General features: G+C 40.5%; 1 protein-coding gene across 1 annotated transcript in view; it reads right to left on the reverse strand.

The window, feature by feature from the left end:
* LOC128979453 (guanine nucleotide-binding protein subunit alpha-14-like) overlaps positions 1-25,754 on the reverse strand; it is a 95,769-nt gene that overhangs the window by 60,976 nt on the left and 9,039 nt on the right. Inside the window, 1 exon segment of the mRNA XM_054397673.1 lies at positions 5,972-6,156. Within this exon segment, the coding sequence (XP_054253648.1) occupies positions 5,972-6,156 (185 nt within the window).

Below are 25,754 nucleotides of genomic sequence, written 5' to 3' on the forward strand. Positions count from 1 at the left end.
AAAAAGAACAAACAAACAAGAAGAAAACTATGCCTTCCAGGGATGATGCATTATTGTATACAATAATGTCTAAGCTTATGCTACTACATGCCCACATGTGGGCAGCTATATCACATTTTGTGACTGAGTGAATGCAGGTACTCACACAGGTACTTTGAAAGTAGCCTCTCTGTTGATTATTTGGGTTTACTCCAGTTTGGTTACTTGGAGAAGCTTTCTCCCTTCTCTATTCTTTACTGTCTAAACTCTCTGAAGCCAAAAATTTTAACTTTCATCTTGCCTTTTGGTAATTTCTATGACTGTGTGGAAAAAAAGGGAGAAAAAAATCATTCTGAAACTGTAGGTTTTAGACAGTACTATATTAATTCCTTGAGTTACTAGGTTCCTATATATCTGCAGGATTTATGCCTAAAATATACCCAAAACCTACTATGATACCTTTCAAGTTCAAATTGAGGATGAGACAAAGTATCCCAAAAAACACAGGACCTGAAATTAGGATAAAAATCAGGCATGGCTATATAGGCAAGTACTGCATCCAATCAAACCAATACAGAACAAAAACTCCTTCCCATCTCAGTGCAGCATACAGAGCAAGTCACACCATACTTAAATATTTGCATTTCACAAAAGCAGTAAGACACCTCTTTAAACATCTTCTAAAAAATTGGCTTTTATTTGCAAACATTAAGAAGAATAAGAGACTTTTTTTGATATTCTGTCCACATATGAGTTACGGATTTTCATACATCTCACATACTTAACAGAGACGAGACACTTGGCACAGAACAATCTGTTCTCTGCTATAAAAACATTAAATGAAGATACTCAACAGCCGAAGAATTCCAGGGCCCAAAGAAGAGAAAACCTGACTTGGTCAAAGCACACATTGGGTACAAGAAAAACAAACAGAAAAACCCAAACTATTAAAAGGGCCAGAGAAACAGAAATTTTCCACAGAAAAGAAGGCATGCCATGGAAAAGATGGACATCCTGAAATGTGGAGAAGGATGCTGAACAGCTTGTGTATGGTCCCTAGACATGCCTTTGTAGTAGAATTATGACAACAGAATCACAGCTCTTTTCTTTAGAAGTTTAAGATCCTTTAATAAAAGCACTAAGAAGATTTTTCCTCTCATCATCTGAATAAATGAAGTGACTCAGAAGGTAGCAAGCAATGTTCGTGGCCAGTGCAACAGGAGCCGCAGCTGTGTCCTCCAAGGAGTGACTCCACCTTCCAGGCTGCCCTTGCAAAACAGATACAATGGTGTGCAAAGGGAAGCAGTCCATGGTAGTGATGATGGATCACCCAGACTGGAGGAGCTGCTGAGATTTAGTCAGTATAGACCTCTCACCAAAATTTCATCACTGAAGCACAAAAGGCAGGTTGTTCTCTACTCACTTCTGAAAGGAATTGAAGGCTCTATATGCAGACCACATCCAGATCATCAGGAAGTTGGTTGCCTCCCAGGGTTAGTGATGTAAAGAGAAAGCTTCCTTTCCTAGTACAGCCCTCAGACTACTATCCATAGCTGATGGTGTAGGTAGACAGCAATGAAGTAACAACAAAAAGTCCAAAAGCAATAATGAGAGGCTTCTGCGCCTTGGGATAACTGTTTAAGGAATAGAATCATAGAATTGTTTTGGTTGGAAAAGATCTCTGAGATCATCAAGCCAAACTGTCAGCTTCAGACCACCATGGCCATTATACCATGTCCCAAAGTGCCATGTCCACATGTTTCTTGAACACGATGACTCCAACACGGCCCTGGGCAGCCTATTTCAGTACCTGACCACTCTTTCAGTAAAGAATTTTTTCCTAATATCCAATCTATAGCTCCCCTGACACAACTTCAGGCCATTTCCTCTCATTCCTCATCACTTGGTACTACAGAGAAGACACCAGCACCCACTTCCCTACAATCTTCTTTCAGGTAGTTGTAGAGAACAATGAGATCTCCTCTCAGCCTCCTAAACAATCCCAATTCCCTCAGCCATTCCTCATAAGACTTTTTCTCCAGACCCTTCACCAGCTTTGTAGATCAGGAGCACAAGTAGTGCTCTCCTCTATTCCCCCAGTTGCAGTCAGTGAGTAAACAGGAAAAAAACAGCAGATCAATGCCTGGCTCAAAGCCTGGCATCTCCAGCAGGACTTTGGGTTCTTTTGTCAAGGGTTAGTTCACAGAACATCCGGCTGCTGGCAACAGATGGGATACACCAGTCTCAAAGTGAGGAAAGGGTTCTAGCACAGGAGCTAGAAGAACTCATTGAAAAAACTTTGAATTAGGTTGGAAGGGGGTACGGCACAAAATCGGTCTTTCCAGAAACAAGCCCAGGGACAGCACACCAGTATCTGAAGGATGGTGTGCTGGCAAGGTCTGCTGTATCAGTGGAGGTAGAGAATGGAGACCCACACAGCAGCAAAGACACAAGCATTATTAATGGGTTAGCAACGACAAGAGCACCTGAGAATAGCAAGACTTTTAGATGAACTGAATTGTATCTACACTAACGAGGAGTAAAAAACCAGCATGGGCAACAAGAAGGGAGGATCTGGAAGCCATTGTGTGTAAGGAAAACTATGATATTGTAGCCATAACAGAAATGTGGGATGTGTCACGCAACACAGAGCACCACAACAGGGGCTACAAACTCTTCAGAAGGCATAGGCAAAGTAGGAGAGGTAGTAGGGTATTCCTGAATGTAAGGGAGCATTTTGATTGTCTTGAGGTTAATGACGGTGATGATAGGGTTGAGTGTTTATGAGTAAGAATCAGGGAGAAGGCCAACAAGGCAGATATCCCAGTGGGAGTCTGCCATAGACCACCAAACCAGGATGAAGTGACAGATAAAATATTCTTTGGGCATCCTGGCCAATGTCTCATGATAGCTAGCCCTTGTTCTTGTGGGGAATTTCAACTTCCCTGACATCAGTTGGAAAACAACACTGTAGCAGACCTGGAGGTTCCTAGAGTGTGGAGGAGAACTTCCTGACACAGCTGGTGAAGGAGCCTTTCAGAGGAGGCACCATGATGTACCTGTTGTTTGTAAACAAAGAAGGACTTGTGAGTGATGTAACAACTGGGGGCCACCCTGGGTACAGCAATCACAAAATGACAGAGTTCTCACTTGTCAAAGTAAAGAGGGGGGTCAGCAGAACTGCCATCCTGGGCTTCTGGCAAGCAGATTTTGGCCTGTTGCAGAGACTGGTTGACAGAGTCCCTTGGGAGGACTCCTTGGTCCTTCAAGGACCAGGAATGCAAGACACTGTTCAAGAATTTCTGTCTCTTGTTGGATGCAGAGGGAAGATAGTGGTAAATGGTGAGGAAAAGGCTGAGGTACTCCATACCTTCTTTGCCTCAGACTTTAGCAGTAAGACCAGCTCTTTGTTGGATACACAGCCCCCTGAGCAGGAAGATAGGGATGGAGAGAAGAATAAAGCCCCTATAATCCAAGAAGAGCTGGTTAGTGACCTGCCACACCACTTAGTCATGCACAAGTCTATGAGGCCTGATGGCATGCATCCAAGGATACTGAGAGAACTGGCAGAAGTTCTCACGAAGTCACTTTCCGTTACTTACCAGCAGTCTTGGCTAGTCAAGGAGGTCACAGCTGAGTGGGGATTCACAAATGTGATGCACATCTACAAGAAGGGTGAGAACCTGGATCAATGAGTTGAGGACAATTATATGAGGTATGGCAGAGGGTGGCTGGAAAGCTGCCTGGCAGAAAAAGACCTGGGGGTGCTGGTTGACAGATGGCTGAATACGAGTGAGCAGTGTGCTCCAGTGGTAAGGAAGGCCAACAGCATCCTGGCCTGTATCAGTAGGGAAGTGATTGTGCCCCTGTAGTTGGCACTGGTGAGGCTGCACCTTGAATACTGTGCTCCGTTTTGGGCCCCTCAGGTCAAGAAGGACATCGAGGTGCTGAAGCACATCCGGAGAAGGACAATGAATCTCTGAATAAGGGGAGTGGCTGAAGGAACTGGGGTAGTTTAATCTGACAGAGACTTTATTGCTCCATAAAGGTACTTAAGGTTGTAGTGGGATAGGTGTTGGTCTCTTCTCCCTAATATCAAGTGACAGAATGAGAGAAAATGGTCCAAAATTGTGCCAGGGGAGGTTTAGACACAATATTAGGAAAAATTCTTTACTGAAAGAGTGGTCAGGCATTGGAATAGGTTGTCCAGGAACATTTCACCTCAGCATGAGGGGAAACTTCTTTACAGTGAGGGTGACAGAGCACTGGAACAGGCTACCCAGGGAGATTGTGGAGTCTCCTTCTCTGGAGACTTTCAAAACCTACCTGGATGCATTCCTGTGTGGACTACCCTAAGTGATCCTGCTTTGGCAGGGGGGTTGGACTCAATGATCTCTTGAGGTCCTTTCCCACCTCTAATATACTGTGATACTGTGGTGAAGTCACTGTCCCTAAGGACGTTCTAAAATGCATAGACACAGCACTCTGGGATATGGTTTAATTGCCAAGGTGGTGTTAGGTCAACGCTTAGGACTTGGTCTTAGAGAGGTCTTTCCAACTGAAACAATTCTGTGAGTCTAAAATTTAGGGTAGTTCATCACCTAAGTGAAAGACAACAGAGAAATTCCCATAATTGGCAAGTAGTGCTGTGAGTAAATTGTAATATTCCTAAAGACTCCAGGAAATAGCTGCCTTTTGTCAATAGGTGTAACATACTGCTTTTGGATGTATGTTTTGCAAATACTGTTTTCTCAAACTATCTGTAACCATTCCTATATTCTGAAGATATTCTCGACCAAACACATGAACCTGTATGATATTTCATAACTTTGGTATATAGTTACATGGGTGCTGGAGTTAAATTAATAAATAATTTATAATTGTATTAATTCATAACATCATCCTCAGAATACTTTTCTCAGGTCGGAAAGAATTACACCAATACTTCAGTTCTCTGAAGTCCAACATTTGGTTTTGCTGACACCATCTGCTCTTTTGTGATAAAAAAATAAAAGGATTTTCATTTTTCAGTCTTTCGTTTTAAACATTATCTATCATTCCCTATAACCCTAAGGAGAATATACAACACAAACAAATTTAAATATTAAAAATCTAAAAATTTTTGTTGTTCACATGCAATCATAGTTTACTTTTCATTCAAAAATATCAACTGTATTTTCTTCATCTAATCCTTCAGTTAAGTAAAACCGTAAATTCTACAAATTACTTCTGCCTTGATACTTCCAACAGTCTTCCCTATCTTAACAGAATTTAGCCAACTCAAAATCCCTCTGAAATTAATCAATTATCACCCAAACCTGCAATTTGCTTATTTATTCATCACAATATTTGAACAAGTGATACAAAGGATGGATGCAAAGAATGAAATTGATTTAACTGAAGCAGGATTCTTTTCTGTATAGGCAAATAAATGTATGATTGTCTGTAATTATAATCACTGAAACAAAAAAATGTAATTATATAACACACATTGAAACTAAAAATTATTGCAGAACAGCTTTACATATTCGAGTTATATAAGAACATAAAGGTTGCTACCAATTCTATGAAGGGCTCTAGGCAGCATGTTTCAAAGCATATCAGCATCAAGCAGATCTGGTATTTTCCTACAACAGATGCAAAATTCCTCATTCTGAGTTCTATTGTCACAACAGGTTCTGTCTGCATATTCCTGTCATGCATAGTCTAACTTAGATTCCAAAAAAAAGGTTTCTTTTTTTGGTACTTATTACTCACTTGCAACTTAGAAAATTCTCCCTTCCTACCCAGCTCTATCCAATCCCTGCTCATCCTGCCCATCTTTCCAGTAGGAACTCCCTGTTGTTTGTAAAATCAGACAGTGTGGCATCAAAACCCCTACAAGACATAGGGACTTCTAAGATTCTGCTTGTAGAGGGTTATGACTCAGATAATGTCTGCACAAACTGAAATTTCGTGGACTGAAGCTATAATTTTCTTGGTATTGGCTTACCTCATTCTCTTTGGATGTGTACTGTATCTTGAGAGTATCCATGGCTCTGATCATTGCTTGTATAGCATTAAGTATGTTTTGGTAAACCAGTTTTATGAAGCCTTTCCTGTCTTCCTCTTTGTAACCTGATCCATGAATAATCCTCATTTGTTTAATGAAAGTACTCCTGAGATTTTCTCCTGTGCCTGGGGGAGGGACAAAGAGGACAGAGACAAAAAGTATTGTATTTGCAAATCCTGGCAGTTGAGAATATTTGTAAATACATGGAATTGTGTGCACTTTATCTGCACGTGAATAGGAGTCACCACTAACTGAATTTTCTATTCCCCATAATCTATATTGCTTTAGTCAAAATCCTTTTGTGGTTGGATTTAGAAGGGTTTTTTTTCTGTTAAAAGGCACGTAAGTATATTGTAATACATTCTACAATGTTTAACTATCCTGCAGGCAGAAGTCAGATTACATAACAAGCAAGGCAGATGACTACAAAATAAAGAAATTTTCTTTGTGTAAGGGTCAGATTTCTCAACTTTGAGATGTTTGCACAAAGTTTTTGTACCACTGACACCTTAACAATAAAGCCTGTACTAATACTGAATTTAGGGAAGAATTGTATCATTAGGCCATATTACTTAGTTTCACATTTCTACTAATTCCTATACAAATACTGATAGAAAATGTGCTAGCTGAAATTACAAAAAAAGGCATTAATTACTGTAAGCTGCTCTGGGAAAAAAACCCTTTCAAATATAGATTGCAAAGTCATATATCAAGTGACCTAATTTATACAACATTTTGCACGTACATATTGTTTTAAGCCCATTTACAGGACACAAGAATACATATCCTAATATTTTTCAGGACATAAGCCTTGTTCCTCTGCTCTTTCCTACATAACCATACAATAGAAAAATGTCTGCACCAACTCATAGAAAGGGTGTATTCAGGCAGTGTCTCATCTTCAATGAATTTTTTAAGTTGTAGGCAAAAGAGGAGTAAAAAGAGGGGTCAGAACATATGACACTTTTGCCACAAAACCATTCTTGCATCTTAGAAGTTAGGACTTAGAATTTAGCTTAGAAATTTTAGAATTTTACTTAAAAATTAAGTAGCTAAATTTGCTACAGGAGCTGTAATGCTACAGTAGATTTACTGTATTTCTCAAGAACTTGAGCAGGTCTCACCTTAAATCCATGGAAAACTTTTGCATGCTCAACACATTTTAGTAATGAGTTTCAGAGCTCTACAACTCATGATAACATCATTTGTTCTGTGTCCTGAAGGGTCAAAACCCACGACATGCCCTAGCCTAGACAATGGACTAAGCACCTGTGAATGTGCTTACCTGGTCAGTTCCTGGGGTCCAGATGGTCAAGGCAAATGTATAGCATGTGTGATTAACCTTGTAAGCACCTGTGAATGTGCCAACCTGGACACTTCCTGGGGTCCGGATAAACATGTACCATGTGTAATTAACTTTGTGACACAGCTGTGAACTGTGTATGCCCCTGGCCATGTCTGGATATGCCCCATCCCATAGGTCCAGTTATCAGGGTTCTGTGTTACCAAAGGGCATTCATTGTCTTGGGACAGTATTCAAACCAGCCAAGAAGTCAGGCAACTTGCCTTGTTCCTACCCAGTGAGCAACTAGAGCCAAATGCTGCTGGAGTAGTAGTTGAAGGGCTTGCACTAACAGGCACCAACTACACCCAGGCCTTGCACCTGGACCAAATCAGAAAGGGAAAAGCTCCAAGAGAATCTCAGAAGAGCCACGGAAAGACTACAGCCCAGTGATGGAACACACAAGAGACAGAGAGGCCTGCTAGGCCTGTCCAAGCCAAGGGCAACTCAAACTGTAGTCACAGCATTGGGAGAGATACCAGACAGAGAAGCAAGTCATGAGTACCCAGCTAATCTCCTACAGAGTCCAATTTGTGGGAAACCACAGATCACAGAACCTTTATTTCCAATTTGAATCACTGTATTGGATATTCTTAGATCTGTGCTTGAATCATTTAACTGTCTTCATATGTGGAATGTAATACCCACAACCAAATAATCAAACCTGTAAATACACTTTGTAAATAAGTTACAGTGGTGTTTGAAGATACCACCACTGGGAAATATTGATTATAAAATATATAAAAATATACATTTTATCACATTCTGTGCATGGGCTCACCAGCTTAATTTCTGCTTGCCAAGGGCAAATCTTGCCTGACAAACCTGGTGTCCTTCTATGACAAGGTCACAACATTCATAGATGAAGGGAGAGAACTGATGTCATTTACCTGGAGCTGAGCAAAGCCTTCGACACTGTCCCACACTACATCCTGGTCTCCAAACTGGTAAAGTCTGGGTTTGATGGATGGACCACTCAGTGGATAAAGAACTGGCTTGATGGCCACACCCAAAGAGTGGCTGTCGATGACTCCATGTCCAAGTGGAGGCCAGTGACAAGTGGAGTCCCTCAGGGATCAGTGCTGGGACCAGTCTTGTTCAACATCTTTGTCGGTGCCATGGACAGTGGCATTGAGTGCACCCTCAGCAAGTTTGCTGATGACACCAAGCTGTGTGGTGCAGCAGACATGCTGGAGGGAAGGGATGCCATCCAGAGGGACCTTGACAGTCTGGAGAGGTGGGCCCATGACAACCTCATGAGGTTCAACAAGACCAAATGCAAGGTCCTACATCTGGGTCGGGGTAATCCCAAGCACTGATACAGGCTGGGCAGCAGCTGGCTTGAAAGCAGCCCTGAAGAAAAGGACTTGGGGGTGCTGGTGAATAAGAAGCCAGCAGTGTGCACTTGCAGCCTGGAAAGCCAATCACATCCTGGGCTGCATCAAGAGAAGCATAGGCAGAAGGTTGAGGGAGGTGATTCTCCCCATCTACTCCACTCTGGTGAGACCCCACCTGGAGTACTGTATCCAGTTCTGGAGCCCCTATTATAAGAAGGATCTGGACACGCGGGAAGGTGTCCAGAGAAGGGCCATGAGGATGATCAGAGGGCTGGAGCCCCTCTCCTATGAGGACAGACTGAAAGAGTTTGGGCTATTCAGTCTGGAGAATAGAAGGCTCTGAGGAAGCCTTGTTGTGGCCTTCCATTATCTTAAGCGGGCCTACAAGAAAGCTGGGGAGGGACTTTTTAGGGTGTCAGGTAATGATGAATGGAAGAAAACTAGAAGGGGGTAGATTCAGATTGGATGTCAGGAAGAAGTTTTTCACCATGAGGGTGGTGAGACCCTGGAATAGGTTGTCCAGGGAGGTGGTAGAAGCCCCATGCCTGGAGGTTTTTGAGGCCAGGCTGGATGTGGCTCTGGGCAACCTGATCTAGTGTGAGGTGTCCCTGCCCATGGCAGGAGGGTTGGAACTAGATGATCTTTGCGGTCCCTCCCTACCCTAACAATTCTATGATTCTATGATTCAATAAATCATCTCCCTAGACTTCTTTGCACAATCCTGATTTTATCCACCTCTATCATATTGCACTAGGTTTTCATGATAAGGTGTTTGTAACTGTGGGCATTGCAGGATTGGCTTCTGATGTCAGGTTCTTCCCCCACGACAGACTGTGAGATAACTGTGCAGTTTGTCTTGTGACAGGAATTTTGGTTAATTAAAGACATTTCAGGAGAAAGGGTGAGATGCCCACAGCCATGTCCCTGTTATCTCTGGGAATGAAGATCTGTGAAGCTGGCCTGCCAAGCGGCTGAAGAAGGGAGGCTTATGAAGGTAAGAAGCCATTTAGCAAGAGAACTGCTCAGGACTGGCACTGGGACTGGTGTGCTTGACCTGAGAGGTGCTCTATTTTGGTTTCTTTTGGGGGCTTTTTGGGGCGAGAGGACCTTGGCAGACATCGAGGCCCAGCAAGGTCATCTTCTCGCGTGCCTGCTCGGAAGGGTGACATCAGCCACGGGAAATTTAAACGCGGGATAGCAAAGCCACGCGCCCGCCCTTTGGCAAGAGAGCTAGTCCTCTGGATGGCTGGCTGGATTGAAGCTAGCGGCGCATGCCGGGACAACTGACAGAGTACAGGAACTTCTGTGGTAGCTTGAGCAAAATACAGTAGTCAGGTGCAATGTATATATTTATAAACAAACAATAAAACCCCCCCAAACTTAGTTTCACCTGCCTGAAGAGATCCAGCCATGGTAATGACTCAGCCAAAGGCTACTAGAAAAACGGTAGGTACCCAGGCAGAGCCAGAGCACAAGCATGCACGTGTCCAGGCTGCCAGCTGCAGAGAGTGCTGGAGCCTGGCACTTGGAATGGAGAGTGAAGGAGACAACACCTGTGTGAGATGTGACCAGGTGAATTATCTTCTCACTCTGGTGGCTGAGCTAAAGGATGAAGTATTAAGACTCAGAACTATAAGGGAATGCAAAAGGGAGTTAGATATGTGGAAGCAGGCCTTAGCTGAGGGAGGCAACCCTGGAAACAGGGAGGGATGGGTAGAGATCCTTGTGAGGAGAAGCATGGGGAATCCATCCCGGCCCTCTTCGCCTTCCCCGTTGTCCTTGCACAATAAGTATGAGGCCCTGCAGTTTGAGGGCAATGTGGACAAGAAGACAGAAGAACAACCATCTGAGGGGATGCCTAAAGCAAATCAGTCCCCACAAACCATCAGGACCAGTTCCATAAATCAGGTTGCTATCTTCTTATGAGATCTTATTATTAAAACTACCTGTTTCCCAGCTTTTGCAGTGTCTGTGCAAAACCACGGCATACAAGCAATGATTGAGAGGGATGTGTTAAGGAGATCTCCAGTATTTTTGATCCTGCAAGGCTAAGTCCCCTTATTCATAGCCTCCTGGATGAGTCTAAAGCTACAAATTTATTAGAGATGTTTACACCCCTGCCCCAGTCCAGAATTACAAATGTGAGGCAGTGCCCTCAACCTTGTTCTCTCCAGCAGTGAGAGGATGGTGACAAACATGGGAAAAGAAGAGGTATTATCCTTCATGCACATTACCCCTATAATTCTCCTATCTGGCTGGTGAAAAAGCTGAAGGGACAGTAGAAACTTACTACTGACTTCAGGAAACTGGACACTAATACTGCACTGTTAACTGTTACTGTACCAAATATTATGGGACTGTTACAGTGGGGAGCTGGAATTCCCCTCCACACTGACAATAACCAGGCTAACTCAGTTGGGAAGCAGATGAAGCTGTATTTACAGGCAACACTATAATCTATAATGAAATGCAATGAATATGTACAAATATACAGTATTCACAACATTTACAAATATATACAATCAACAGAAAAACACAACAAAGGCCCCAAGGCCCTCAGAGGGGCTGTGCTTCTTTCCTCTGAGGGGCCCCTGCTTCTTCCCCCACCCACCCCCCCCTTTCCCAGAGCAGGCAAATGAGAAGAAAGCCAATAAGCAGAGAGGTTTGTTAAACTTAGCTTGTCAAGGTCAGCATGCCAGTATGTTATCTGCAGAAAAGAAGCGCAGGACAGACAGACTGAGAGAGACTGCCCATACCTTGTTTTGAGTACTGACTCTTAAACATTTCTATCTCTCCAGTGGAAGTGTTTAGAATAATCATTATTTTGCTTTCTTACACCCAATAGTGACTTATTTACATTCTTTCACTTTTCTGCTCGAACTTTGTGAGAAGAAATTAAAGGTATAGCCTTAAAACCATCACAGGGACAGATAAGAAAAGGACAGAGCATGGTCATTTGGGGACCTTTTAGTCTTCCACATATAGTTCAATAGGGTACAGTGTCAACAGCATGCACTCCTCAAAACTTACAGCATGCAAGCCAGCTGGTGCTGGCTAAAATGCCTCTGACTGGGACAGTGCCAATGGTACTGACAGTACCCATCTTTTAACCTAATATCTGCCTGTTGTATAGCTACTAAGTACCTTTTTTTTTTTTATGTTCACAGGTACTCTGAAGGCCAGTTTCACCATCTTGAAGAGGCACCCCGCTGCTGGCCAAAGCTGAACCTGTCAGCAATGCTGGCAGCACCTCTGCAATAACATATTTAAGAAAGGGCAACAAAAACTGTCACAGCTGTGTGAGGAGTGAGAAAACGTGAAAGCAACCATCCCTGCACTCCTCAAGAGGAGATGATAGAAGAGTCAGGAGTAAAACTCAGCCTAGGAAGAAGGGAGGAGTAGAGAGAAGGTATTTAAAGATTTTTTTTCTCATTTCTCACTGCCTTTCTGTTATTTACTGGCAACAAATTAAATTCTTTCACCTAAGTCAAGTCCACTTTGCCTGTGATGGTAACAGTTAAGTCATCTCCTTGTTCTTACCTTGGCCCATGAATATTTTCATATTTTCTTCTCTGTCCTGTTGAGAAGGGGGTGTGATACAGCAGTTTGGTGGGGACATGGAGGTCAGCCAAGTCAACTCACCACATGTTCTTGCCTTCAGCTGTACTTTTTCTAGGTTGGAGAACCCTATCCAGATAAGTTCATGCATCAGCTGGAAGATACTCCATAGCTTGACGATCCCTTTGACCCTTCTTAAAGCTTTCTCACTTCTGTTTACCTCTGAGATATACCTGAAGTACAAAAACTTCAAATACTAAGGTGCTGACTAAACTTAGATTTATGAAGTGGCATCATTGTATTATCTGTACTCTGAGCAATTAAAAGAGAGAGAATGTCTACATGCTATACAGTTGTTCTCCATCTATATTGCTTTACACTGATCTACAATTAACTTTACCTGCCATTTCACTCTCACATCCTTCTGCAAGGTTGAGTCATCCTTACAAATCTGACCAACACTGAGCAGAAAAATTTCTCTTGTAATTGCTCAACCCTTTCCCATCATACCTTTTATTTTCTCTATATTTCCTGTTATTCAGCATCAATCTCATGTGACTGAACCCAACTCGTTTCTATCCCACAGAGCTTTTAAATGGGAGGGGTCATGGACAGCCTTTTCTTGTTCTTCCCAAATGAAGGGGCAGAAGCAAAAAGTGCAAAAAATACCTGTTATACCTTCTTTTTTAAAATCTTCACCGTAATTTTTCCAAGTTTTACAATTAACTCCATTCTGGCTGAGCTATAGGATATGCTTTACTTCTCCACTAAGAATCTCCTCCTGGCAAGACAATATAGCCATTAAGAAATTTTCAGTAATTTACACTTAGCACCAGTAGGTGTTGAAAATACGTTACCACAGGGAAAGAGCTACTCTGGACACCACATGTTCAGATATAGCAAAGCAGGAAAATCTTGTGAGTGTGTACCTCATCATACTGTATACCAGTAGCTTGGCAGGCCATAGTTATCAGTTTAATGAAGAATCATGCAGCTGCAGGGCTCCAAACATTAGAAATAATAACAAGCAAAACGCAGAAAAAACAAAGCAAAACAAGCAAAGCAGGATTTGGTTGTTGTGGGGTGGGATTTTCTTCTTGGACCCAACCACGCTGTTGCAGGACGGGGTTTATGTAACTGGAGAGTGTTATAAAATCCCCCAGTTGGGGGTGTAAGGTGTGCATACAGGCTTTGTTAGGCATGCATCCAGCACTGTAAATAAAATTCTTTGCTCCACAACTTTGTTCCTCAGAGAAATTTTTAGAAGAGTTAGCTCATTTCTCACGCTTCCCAGGAAGCAGGGCTTCAATATGCATAGTGGTTGTTCCAGAGGACAGACACCCTCAATGAATGTCCCCACACCTCCTTCTTTCACTTAGCTTTCATTTCTGAGCTGATGTCATATGGTATGGAATACCCCTTCGGTCAGTTTGGGTCAGCTGGCCCAGATCTATCCCCTCCTTCAACCTACAGTTGCAGGGGAAATGCTGGAAAAGCAGAGCCTTGGTGCTTGGCTCAGTGGTAGCCAAAACACTGGTGTGTTATCAACACCCAGCTACACCACTGCAAAGCACAGCACTAGAAAGATGCTCTGGAGAGAATTAACTCCAGCTCAGCCAAAGCAAATGTACAGCCATCAATTCTTACTCTATGACCTTCTTTTCTATTTTGCACCATCCATTGTGCACCTCCTGTCAAAGCTGTTGTTGTCCCTCGTTTAAGTCTGTGGTGTTCAGCAGTCCTTCTCTAGAACACTGCTAGCCCAGCTCTGCTTTACAGGTGACAGGAACTATAACACTCATCAGGAAGAGTAAAACAACTTCCTAATCAAGCAATAAGAAATATTTAATACTTTCATCTGTTAAAAAGTAGGTTAATGTACGTGTTAGTTCAACATGTTCAGGATTTCTTTAATTTTGGCATTGTATTGGTTTACTCCAGAGAGATGGAACAACATAGAGTTATGCTGAAATATATGTGAAACAATTTCCTGGAGGAATTTGGTTTAGTAAAATGCTGTTACAGCCCTCAGAAAGGCAGTTCTGGCATGGCAGTTTTAAGAAGCCAACATAAACACAATTAAAATACAATTCAGTATAAATATAAAGCAAAACAAAAGCCCACCACCAACTTTTGCTCACTGCCAATGGAATCCTATTTGAAAGGAAAATGCTCTGATTAATCCAAGCTAAATTGCTGGCCTAAATTTTTATATAACTCAGAATTAACCATCCTATTGTTTGAGTTAAATTAAAAAAAAAAAAATTCAACTCTTCACTCTCAGAGAAATGACACATTAAGTAAAAAAAAATTAAAAATCTAATTTTAATGAAAGATGCTTTCTGCCAAGCCCCACAAACCTTAAAGGTAGATGCAGCCAAATTTGTAGAGATCACCATCTGTAATCTAAGGCAGACTTCCTCCTTGTAGCAAATCTAATTTGATGAAATAAAATTTAATTTTAAAAGGAATTTATGGTTAATATTTTATTATTATTTGATTTGACCTTCCAGCTCCTTATGTGTCTAGCTGTACCTCTTGTCACGAACCCAGAACATAGGGCCTCTGTGCAAATCTAACACTACATGCTCATAAAATACCTAAAAAAACTTATAATATCTTCAGGGCTTACCAGCTTAAAATGAAACAAGGCTTTTGAAGTACTTCTTGACAGAGCATCATATCAAAGCACGTTAAAAAATGACCTGACTTTCAAGAACAGTTTGACTAGCAGTCGTGCCAATATGCATACCTGCTGCATGGTACTTTAGCTTTGTATTGAGTATCTTCTTAATTAAAATAGTTGGAAAATAAATGGAGGCATATAAATTGAAATTTGGGGGTTAAGACTTCAAGTATTGAGGGGTTAAGAAAATGGGAGCATAGTTTTTACATTAGGAATAATAAAAATAGTAATGGGGTAATAAAAAGCAAGTAGTACAGATAGGGTAGTTAATAGAACAATAAAATATTAATTTATTATACACACTTTGGAGGTATAGAGTAATATCTTAATGCCACCCATTCTAGAAGCATTAGAGAATGGGAGGTCTCTGTATATCCAAGGTGTTGGAATTATGTTAGTACAAGAGGTTGTTGGGGGGAAATAAATAAATAAATATATCAAACCAAATAACCAAGACAAAGTATATTTACTCCTCAGTGACATTTCTGGTATGTACTTGCCCAGAATACATTTAGTGCATTTATCTTCAGGTAATGACCTATTAAATCATTACTGCCAAAATATGGAATTCAAGGAGAAGAAATAAAATATTATCAAAGAATTCACTTCTGACTGTCACATAGGTAAGTGTACTTATGCAAATACACTTTCTCAATTAAAGAAAATATCAGAACTTGGCTAATTAATGCAAATAATAAAATACTGTATCTGTTTTGGACATTGTCTCTCTTGTCCTTAACTGCTCTGCCTGTCATCTTTATTTTCCACATCTAATACCTCAGTTCTTTATGGAGGAAACAAGTTTAAAAAAAACCACAAGCAAACAGAAAAAAAAAAATCAAACGTCAAACAACACAATTTTATGCTCTTATTTTCCTAAGGACTTTGTGTGTGTGATTTAGTTACATTAATGAGCAGACTGGGAACACAGCCACAACAAAACTAGAAGGCTGTAGTTGCTGAGGGTACAGTAATGATAACTAACTAGTTTTGCTACCATCATTATGTACAACAGAACAGCAGCTTTGGCAGATTTAATACAGGTGCTTGCATTGCTTAATTTGCTGCTTGCATTAAAAAATAAACTATAATTAAACAGCATCTGCAATATTTTGTACTGCAGTTGTTAGGCTTGTTCAGCTGACAGAAGGAAGCATCTTTCTGTAACTATAGGACTAACAGTTTAACATACAGAACTAAATAATGGTAGTCCTCAAATACGGACATAACAGAAATGGCTCATAAGTAAATAAACTTGATTTACATTAAATTCATAAAGTAAGACCAATAAAAACAGTTCTTAAACAACAGAGGCAGAAAAATTATACAGAACAAGATCTTATTTCAAGCCAGAGATGTGAAGCAGGAGAAAGGAAATTTTTAAGATTTATCAAAAAAGGAACATATTTAGAGTTATTCAGCAATCTTGCAGGATTGCTTTGCCCATTCTCTTTACCTTCATAGAGGTACCATGTTAAATGCTGAAATTAACTTCACAATTGTAATGCACGTTTGAAAACAATGCCACTTCTGTTCCCACTACTATGAAGCAGGGACAAGACAGTGTTTCTAATGACCTAGGGAAAAGCCAAAGCAGATTTGATCTCTAGGACTCACACAGGTTAGCTCTTGTTTTCCAATAGAAATGTAACACACACACCCCTTCTCTTATGTCCAATAAACATTGACCTATAAGCCTCACTAATAAGCATTCCTGATATCTGTGCCAGGAAATGTTTTGAAGTATTAACTGTCACTTCTTACTAACCAGCATTATAAAAAACCTGCTCCATAAGTGTATAAATAAACAAATTTGGCAGGAGGGAGGGGAAGGGACGGATGACAAAACTGGACAGAGGACAATCAAAACAACAACCCTCCCAAAATAACCAGCTATTTCAGATATTCCATTCATATTCTGCAGCACCCAGAACCATCATCTTACCAGGGAAACAGCTTTCATTAATTTTAAAATACCTTATATTAAAAGCACATTGATAACTTTTCCCCTGCAGATGACAGGGAATATGATTAAGAATAAAAGCTTTGCAATTTCCAAAGACAGACATACAGGATCCAAATATGTGTATCTAATCATCAAAAACCATGTAGAAAAAACACTCTTCCAAGTTCATCCAGGGCATGATTAGCCCTTGCTGCTGCATAGAACATTGCTGCCTCTTGTTCAACTTGGGTGTTCACCAGGACACCCCAAGTCCTTTCTGCAAAGCTACTTTCCATCCAATCAGCCCACAGTAATGGGTGTCCAGGGCTGTTCCTTCCCAGTGCAGGACTTGGAACTTACCTTTGTTTAATTGCTTAAAGTTCCAGTCAGCTCATTTTCTCCAGCATGCTGAGGTCCTAGGGGTCTGGATGGTAGCACAACCCTCTGGTTTAATCAGTCACTACTCACAGTTTGGTGTCATCAGTGACCTTTCTGATGGTATAGTCTGCACCATCATCCAGAGGATTAATGATATTTTCATGATGTTAAGCAGGAATGGACCCAAATACTCCTGAGGTACACCAGTAATTACTGGCCTCCAAATAGATTTTGTGCCACTGGGCCAAGCCACTCAGTCAGTCTTTCAATCCATCTTACTGCCTGCTCATCCAGTCCACACTTTGTAAGCTTCTCTGTGAAGATCTTGAGGCAGACAGTGTCAAAAACCTTACTGAAGTCTAGACAATCCTCACTGCTCAGCCCCAATCTGCACAGCCAGTCATTTCGTTGTCAAAAGTTATCACATTTGCTGCGTATGACTTCACCTTGGATAATTTTGTTGTCCTTAATGTGAAAATTACTTTCTGGGATTAGCTGCTCCATCACCTCCTTAGAGATTGAGGCGAGGCTGACAGGAGATGTTATACAAAGCGCACAGCTCATTAACACAGACTAAAAGATAAAAGTTAACGAAAAAAAAACCCATGATAGAGAAATGACAGCAAGGCTTTAGAAGTTTATGTAGCTGCGAAAAAGAATTGACATAATCAGCAAATGCAAAGCTGAGTCTGAAACTGTAACAGCTGCTATCACCCAGTGAGGCAGATGTATAAAGGCCCTTGTCCTACAAGGACAAAATTGAAAACACTTCAACTCAGTTATTTCTCCTGCACCAGTGTTATTCATTAAAGTCAGCTCAATTAATCTTCTGAAAAAACAGCATTGTACAAAAGCTGTGAGTGAAAACTTACCTTAGCCCTAGCAGATTTCTTTAGGAACATTCCTATAGCAAAAATTCCTCTAATGCTACCCTCAGCTGAGGTCCTTTCCTTTTCAAGTAAAACAGATTCATCTTTCCCTTTCCTAACTCATCATTCTGAACTTTGCAATTCCGTTAAGATCCAAATTCACTGGTTTTAGCTAGTTCTCAACTTATGTCACAACTAATACTATATTCAAGTTAGGGGCTGACTTGATGGAAACAAGTTCCACAGAGGTGATTACCTTGGAGTTCTGGTGGACAAGTTAACCATGAGCCCTTGTGGCCAAGAAGGCCTGTGGTATTCTGGAGTGCATTAAGAAGAGATCAGCAGCTCAAAGGAAGTTCTCATCCCCTACTGTGCCCTAGTGAGGACACATCTGGAGTACTATTCTCAGCTCCCTGGTTCAAGAGACAAAGGGAACTACTGGAGAGAGTCCAAAGGAGAGCCACAAAAATGATTAGGAGACTGGAGCATCACTCTTAGGAGAGGCTGAGAGACCTGGGGCTCTTTAGCCTGGAAAAAAGTCTGAGAGTGAATCTTATCAATGCATATAAATATCTAAAGGGTGGAGATCATGACAGGGCTGGGCTCTTTTTTTAGTCATGACCAGTGATAGGAAAAAGAGTAAAGGGTACAAACTAGAACACAGGAAGTTTCACTTGAACTTAAGAAGGAACTTCTATATTTTGAGTGTAATATAGTATTGGAACAAGCCACCCAGAGAGGTTATGGAGGTGTGCCTCCATCTAGGTCTGCCTATGTTAGCAGTGGCTTGAACCAGACGACCTCCAGAAGTCCCTTCCAACTCTTACCATTCTGTGACAAATACTGTTTTGTTAACCAGAGTTCATGGCAGATGATATCACAATAGTCTTGCATTAATCATAATCGATTGACATATTCCCCAAACAATGTACTTTTCCTACAGAACAGAGGCCACCTACTTCAAATTCATTTCCTACCTAGCCCTGTTTCACTATATGTACAAGTCATGTCCATTAGTCCACACCATAACCAGTTTTTGGCAACTTTGTTGATGAAATAAAAGGATGAAGGAAGTCTATACTGTATTTGCATCGAAAAGACACTACAGCTGAGGTCAAATACGCCTACAAAATACAATTGACAGTAACTCTACCCTTGTACTTACTGTAAGACAGCTGAGAAAGGCAATGACTGATCTATCATTCTCGAGTCTTTCCCTGCATCAAAGTGCCCTGTTTTAGATCAGTACTTTACTTTAAAATTTCACAGGTTTAGTTCAGAACCTTTTCCAGATGAATCCATAAAACAGTTAATGTGGCAGTTAGTGAACAGTAAAATGTTATTAGAATAGCAGTAGCAAAAGGCTGAAGCCTAGCTTGACATTGTAAAAGAGCAAATAAACTACATGTATGCACACATTTATACAAAGTTCTTCCAGCAGGAGCAATAGGAGCCATTACAGACAACAGTCATATGGCCCTACCACTGACTTTAAACCACAAAACACAAATCAAAGACTGTCTTTCTATAAAACTTCCTCAGTGCTTATTGCCAAGTGCTTTTACTGCTATGGCTACAATTCTTGAGCACCTTGCAGGTGACCAACTTCAGCAAAGGCAACCTGACAACATCAGTGTACTGAGCCTGGGGATATGGGTCTATTTGAACATTCTGAGTCGTCAGAAAAAGATAGTAATTTGCTATTTTCTCTTTAAAAATCTATCCACTCTGTGATCAAATTATAATGACAATTCCCAGTAAACACATTACTGGAAGTATACACATTCATTTCAAGCTATGATGGGCCACAAAACATGCTTAGGCATGAGATGTTTCTTCCATAACAAATCCGAAGGTGTGTATGTGCCTTCAAAGTAACCTTACTCCATAAAAAGCCACATCCTGCCTTTGATATACAAAGGTGGTTCCTACTCATTTCAAAGGGAATTTAGTCTATCTAGTGACAGACAGGATACAGTCATAAGTTTGTAACTATTTTTAAAAAGTTGTAATCTGAAACTCATCTTTGGCTGAGAAACACTGTGCTAAACAAGGGCAGTATGAGAATATGTAGTTTGCCTGACCCTCACCCCAGACTAATCCTGCGGTTACTGGCAAATAAATGACAGGAAGTTTCCGTTTCAAGAATGCTGCAACTGATGTGAGTAGAACATCATAAAGAGATGCAAAATGGGGAAAATAATGATTTAAAAGATGTTATATACATGCTAGCATTATGTCAGGGGTTTTATAAGTCCGTGTTCTCCCTCCCTTCACACTCTCTCTGATGCCCTTTCTCTCTATCCTCCTTCTATCCCTTCCCACTCTTTTCTGTCCTGCATTTTCTCCTGATCACCTTTTAATCTCCTCCACATCCCTCTCTCCTTTTCCTCAGTTTCACTAGCACTTTTGGAAATACAGTCTTCATAATAATCCAAGCAGGAAGTAAATAAATAAATAAACAGTGAAGACCTAACGTATATGTCTATGTTATATTCTTTTTTCCCCCCACTCTTCATCGTTCTTTTTAGTGAGGCTGGTTTTTTTTTTTTTAACTTGTAAATTTATAACTACAATTCTGTGCAATCCTTCAGGAAAATGCATATTACAAATAATTATTAATCCCAAGAAGTAGAGTCATAGTATAAAAAAGACACACACACACACAAAACCCTATAAAACAAACAAACTACATCACAAACCTGCTGTAATTAAAGCACATTGAAAATCAAGGTATGTCGAGGTATGTGATGAAAGATGAATTCTTTACCCTATCTAGATCACAGTATATCTGAACATCTAACAGGACAGCAGCACTATTCCTTTGTTTTCTGACAGATCCAATATTCGGTAGAACATTTTCTTAAAAAAGTTGTAAAGTTGCATTTTGTCCAGCAGCATTAGTTAAAATTTGGTTCTCATCAGCTCATTCTCAGGGAAAAATCACTAAAAATCCTGCTTCAAGTGTGTTCTGTGCAATAAACATGAAGGGGCAGCTTCCTTTCCTATATTTTTACAAGCAGTCATTCTACCTCTTTATAGGGGTTGTAACTTTTTTTGGCTACCAAAAACCAAACCAAACAACATCCAAACCAATCAACCAATTTGTGCTCCAGTATTCTTACTGCTAATGAAAAACTATGATTTGAAAGTTGTGACACACATCTGAACATCAGAGACCATCTTTCAAAACTCTGCACACTCTTGTGCTGATCCCTCTTCCTTTGATTCCTTCCTTCACGCTTGGGATTCTGGCCATTTCTTGCAAAGTCCACGTGTTCTCCTCTTCCACAACACAGGGATGCTGTAACAGCATTCCTCATGTCAGAATAGAACCTGTGAGAATGAAACTGCCAACACACTAAGATACACTGCAATGGGTACAATATGAAAATGCTTCTAAAATACACAAGATCTTCACATAGGATGACGGTGTTTAGAAATAAAGTGGTCTTGGTTCAGTTTAGCTTTATCTTCTCAAATGTATGGGCTAGAGAGATAAGTGGCATTTCTTTATGTTTGTGAAACTCCTCCTCTCTCCCAGAGAATAAACAAAAGCAGACAAAGTACACAACCAAAACCAAATATCACTGCTTCTGTGAGCAGCAGTGGGGGAGTGGAAACAGTCTCTGCTGAGCCCCAGAATAGAGCTGGAAAAACTTTCTCACTCATTCCGGGTGGACTACAGCTAGCACTAATCACAGGAAAAACAAACAAACAAAAAAATCAAAACATTTTGCTTTGCCTGTAGTGCTAGCAGTTACACTTCAATAGAATGATTCCTGGTACAATGCAGAAAAACTAGTAAAAAAGGTGAAAAAACCCTCACCAAGCTGTAACATAAGGACATCAACACTGACCAGTAGTTTTTTTAAGATATGCTTCATCTTAATTTTAAAAATCCTGCATGAATAAGAGAATCAAAGTGGCATATAAGCTACTGAATATCTTAATGACAAAGTAAATGAAGATAAAGCTGCAAGTTTAAAATTAAATGTTTTACACAGGAAAACCAAGACAAGTATACACAGAACAGGTAAGCTTGAGCAAACTGCATACAGTGGCACAGCAATGCTCCGTTGCTTCACAAGTCTTGCTTATTTTTAAATTGTCCTTCATGGTTAAAATATTACTGATAACACAAGATAAATAGTATGAAGCAGCTAATTCAAGCCAAACATACTGAAGTTTTCCCTCACATTCCCTCTTTCTCCCAAACTCATCCAATGACTGTTTTCACCTACTAGACAATAAAAAACATTCTGTTACTCCTTTAATTATTAGATGACAAACATACTTGTACTGGTATTCCTTGAAGAGCTAAATATGCTAGGTATTTTTATCTTCAATATTCACATTAAATTCAATCTTCCTTGAAAAGTCAGCAAATTCTATCTTTTGACTTCATCACATTGAAATGTATTACTTTTAGTTGTAACAGTAACAGAGACTACAAGAAATCATGTAACAGTATTATACTGCTATTTAGTTTCCTAATCCACCTTCCCCCCAGACACAGGTCTCTCTATTTAGGGAATTATGTTGGGCTGCCTGCTGCCTGTGTATTTTATGGGTGCTGTATGCTCCATTTCCTTTAGCTGGCAGTGAAGAAGCAGCTGTGTACTTGTAAGCAAACCTCTGTGGCCTACAACAGCTTCAGAGACAATCCAGACTTCACATTCCATTACACTGAACTGGGACAATGTATCTGACAGAACAAACGCCTGTTTAAGGAAGAAGAATAAAAGGTACATTCCAATTTTTTATTTGAACCAGATTTCCCAGCTTCCCTGAATTTCTCAGTCCTCATAATAACATGCAGCTTTCAGTATGGAAATGCAATTCTTTTAATTTAAATTTTATATATTATTTTTAATTTATTTTTAAAGTCCCTTTTTGTACTAAATAAAAGGAAACAGTTAAACAGCTTCCTTATGGAAAACCTGCTGCTGCAGGATGTTCTGGATGATGGCAGTAACAGTTTATCTTCTCAGTGTTGCGTGTGCAATAGGAAGTACTGCAATAAGCAGGAATAAATATTAAACACAAGAAAAAGCTTGTTTAAAACAGACAATATCCATCAGACAACATTTTCTTGTCTTGCTAAATTACACTCCATCAGCACAAGGGATGGGCCCAGTTGTCATGGTGAGGGAATTATTAGGGATGGAAGATGACAGTTATTAATTATGAATTATGAAATATGAATTATGAACATCAGTATTTATTAATTAGTATAATTATGAATAACTATTAATCACCTTATATATATATTGATTCGGATGCACGGTTGTAACAATATAGTCCACAACTGGTTCAGTATTTACAATTACACCCAATTAGAATATTTACAGTCAATTTCTAATTAAGGGAACGAAAGGCTGCAGTTCTGCTGCTTGTCCAAGAGATGGAGACTTGACAAGACGCAGCTTGCAACTATATACAGAAACATTTATAATGTTATCACGAGACAAGTTAAGATAGAAATATCATGCGGCTACACGCGGGCGCTTTGAACACAAGGTTACTGAATGTTGCACACATGAAATGATACATTCTGTCTTTCTTTGTAGCGAGGCAAGTTGCTGGGTTACGCTGGCTGCTTGCTGCTGCTGGCTTTCTGCCCGGGGCTGGTCCCATTCGAGTGGCGACTTTCTTTCTCCCCCCTGCCTCTGCGGGTGGGGGCAAGGCTTGCTTTCTCCTCCTGCAGTCGTGGGGAGGGGTGGCTGGCTTTCCGCCTATCAGCGGTTTCCCTTAGCGGGACTGAAGCGGCTCCCTGAACGGAGGATCGGCCCTCACGATCGAGGTGGCGGTTCCCGGTAGGCAGGTTTTGGTGGGGGGTGCAGTGAAGCAATGCTTACATACCTTCAAACTTCAGTGTCATAGGATGACAGCTGCCGTTTACCACTGCGAGCTTCGTACACCGTGAAAATCCTCCATTGTGAGAACAAGCTGATGAGCAGTCTTTGCACTGAGTTATAGAAAGCTTCAGAAACCAGAAATAATGAATCCTAGCAAAGTCTGCTTTCACAGTGAGTATTCACAGTGAGTATCTTTTCCTTATTTTTAACAAATTACAATAAAAATTTGTTTTTTTATTTTCCCATAAAGACTTTGAAAATGTTGCTAGCCATGTACAGAGGTGAAGAAATATAGGACAATTATTCCCAAGTTATTTTTAAATATCAGAAAAATATGGATTATGTTATTCTTGCTATTTCTTCTGTAGCAGCCCTTTAATTATCCATAGGTGCTTCAAAGAGTCCCATTTCTTCAGTTAGCATGTTGCTGCCACAGGCAATTGCATTTGCTGAATGAAGTCTCCATCTTGTTATCTTCTCACCAGGTTCACATACCAGAACAGTTTAGACTTAATACCCCACACTCAGTAACAGCATTCATCATTGAATACCACCATGTTTTGACCTGTCATCTGACCCAGACCTAGAATTTACTAAAATTGTATAGCATAGCATTAGAAAGAAAACGTGAATTAATTTACACTAGTGAAAATTCTGTCTTTCCCAGTTTTGTTGCTTTCAGTGAGCTGCTAAAAAAAAAAAAATGGAAAAAAAGAGAAGGAAAAAAAAAAAAAAGCTCCTGTCTCTACTTCCAAAATCTCTGATTTGAAACCAAACCATTTTTCCAGACCCAGAGGGCCACACCACTGCACCTGACAAGCCAGTTCCCAATAGAACACTGCAGCAGATCAGATCCAGAATGGCCTCACTTGATAGATACAATCAGTTCCCAGCTAGTCTACTGAATAATGCCAAGCAGGCCTTCAGTGAGACTCTGTGGGTACATAGGTATTGAAATTGGACATGGATCTGACATTAGCTACGGTTACTTGCTACTGCAATTACATGACAATGACTATGGTTTCTCTAAAGGCTCAGAACCACTTGCTGGTGCATGTCAATCTGTCCTGATTTGAGTTTCCAGGGCAAAAACCCACAGGACAGAACGTAGGTTACCCCTCTCTCCCTCCTCCCTTCCCCTGCATGGGGAAAAGATAGGCAAGGGAAGATGAAAAGGGTAAACAAAAAGACTTGCACAGAATTAGAAGTTAAGAAAGCAATTTTAACAAAAAATAAAGGATATTAAGGGAAAAGGGATTTACAGAGAAATTGGGGAAGGGCATAGATACAGATATATGTATATACAAAACTGCATCAGCAATGGATTAGTCCCAACCACGTGGCAAACAGCTCTTAGCCAGCAAGAAGCTCCCCACCAGGCAGCAAAGCAAAAGGGAAAAAAGAGCTTGCAAGAAGTTCCTGCCCCTTAAATATTGGGTAGGCAGGAAAGAGAAGGGAATAAGATAATCCAGTGCCAACCCCTGAGTGGGGTTTTCCACCCACTGGGATCAAGTTCCACCCCAGGGTCCATTAGTTAACCCTTAACCCACAACACCATCCAATCCTTTGCAACCACTTAGGACCATTAACATCTCTCAGCATTTCATAGACCAGTTTAAATTTACATCACAGCAGGTACTACTAAAATGGTAAGTTTGATCACTAAATTAAAGTGTCAAATTACATAACACTTGTACATATTTAGTTAATATTTATTATCCATCCTTGAGGTTTAAGCATCTCGTAC

The sequence above is a fragment of the Indicator indicator genome, chromosome Z (assembly GCF_027791375.1).
Source record: "Indicator indicator isolate 239-I01 chromosome Z, UM_Iind_1.1, whole genome shotgun sequence".
Classification (NCBI taxonomy): domain Eukaryota; kingdom Metazoa; phylum Chordata; class Aves; order Piciformes; family Indicatoridae; genus Indicator; species Indicator indicator.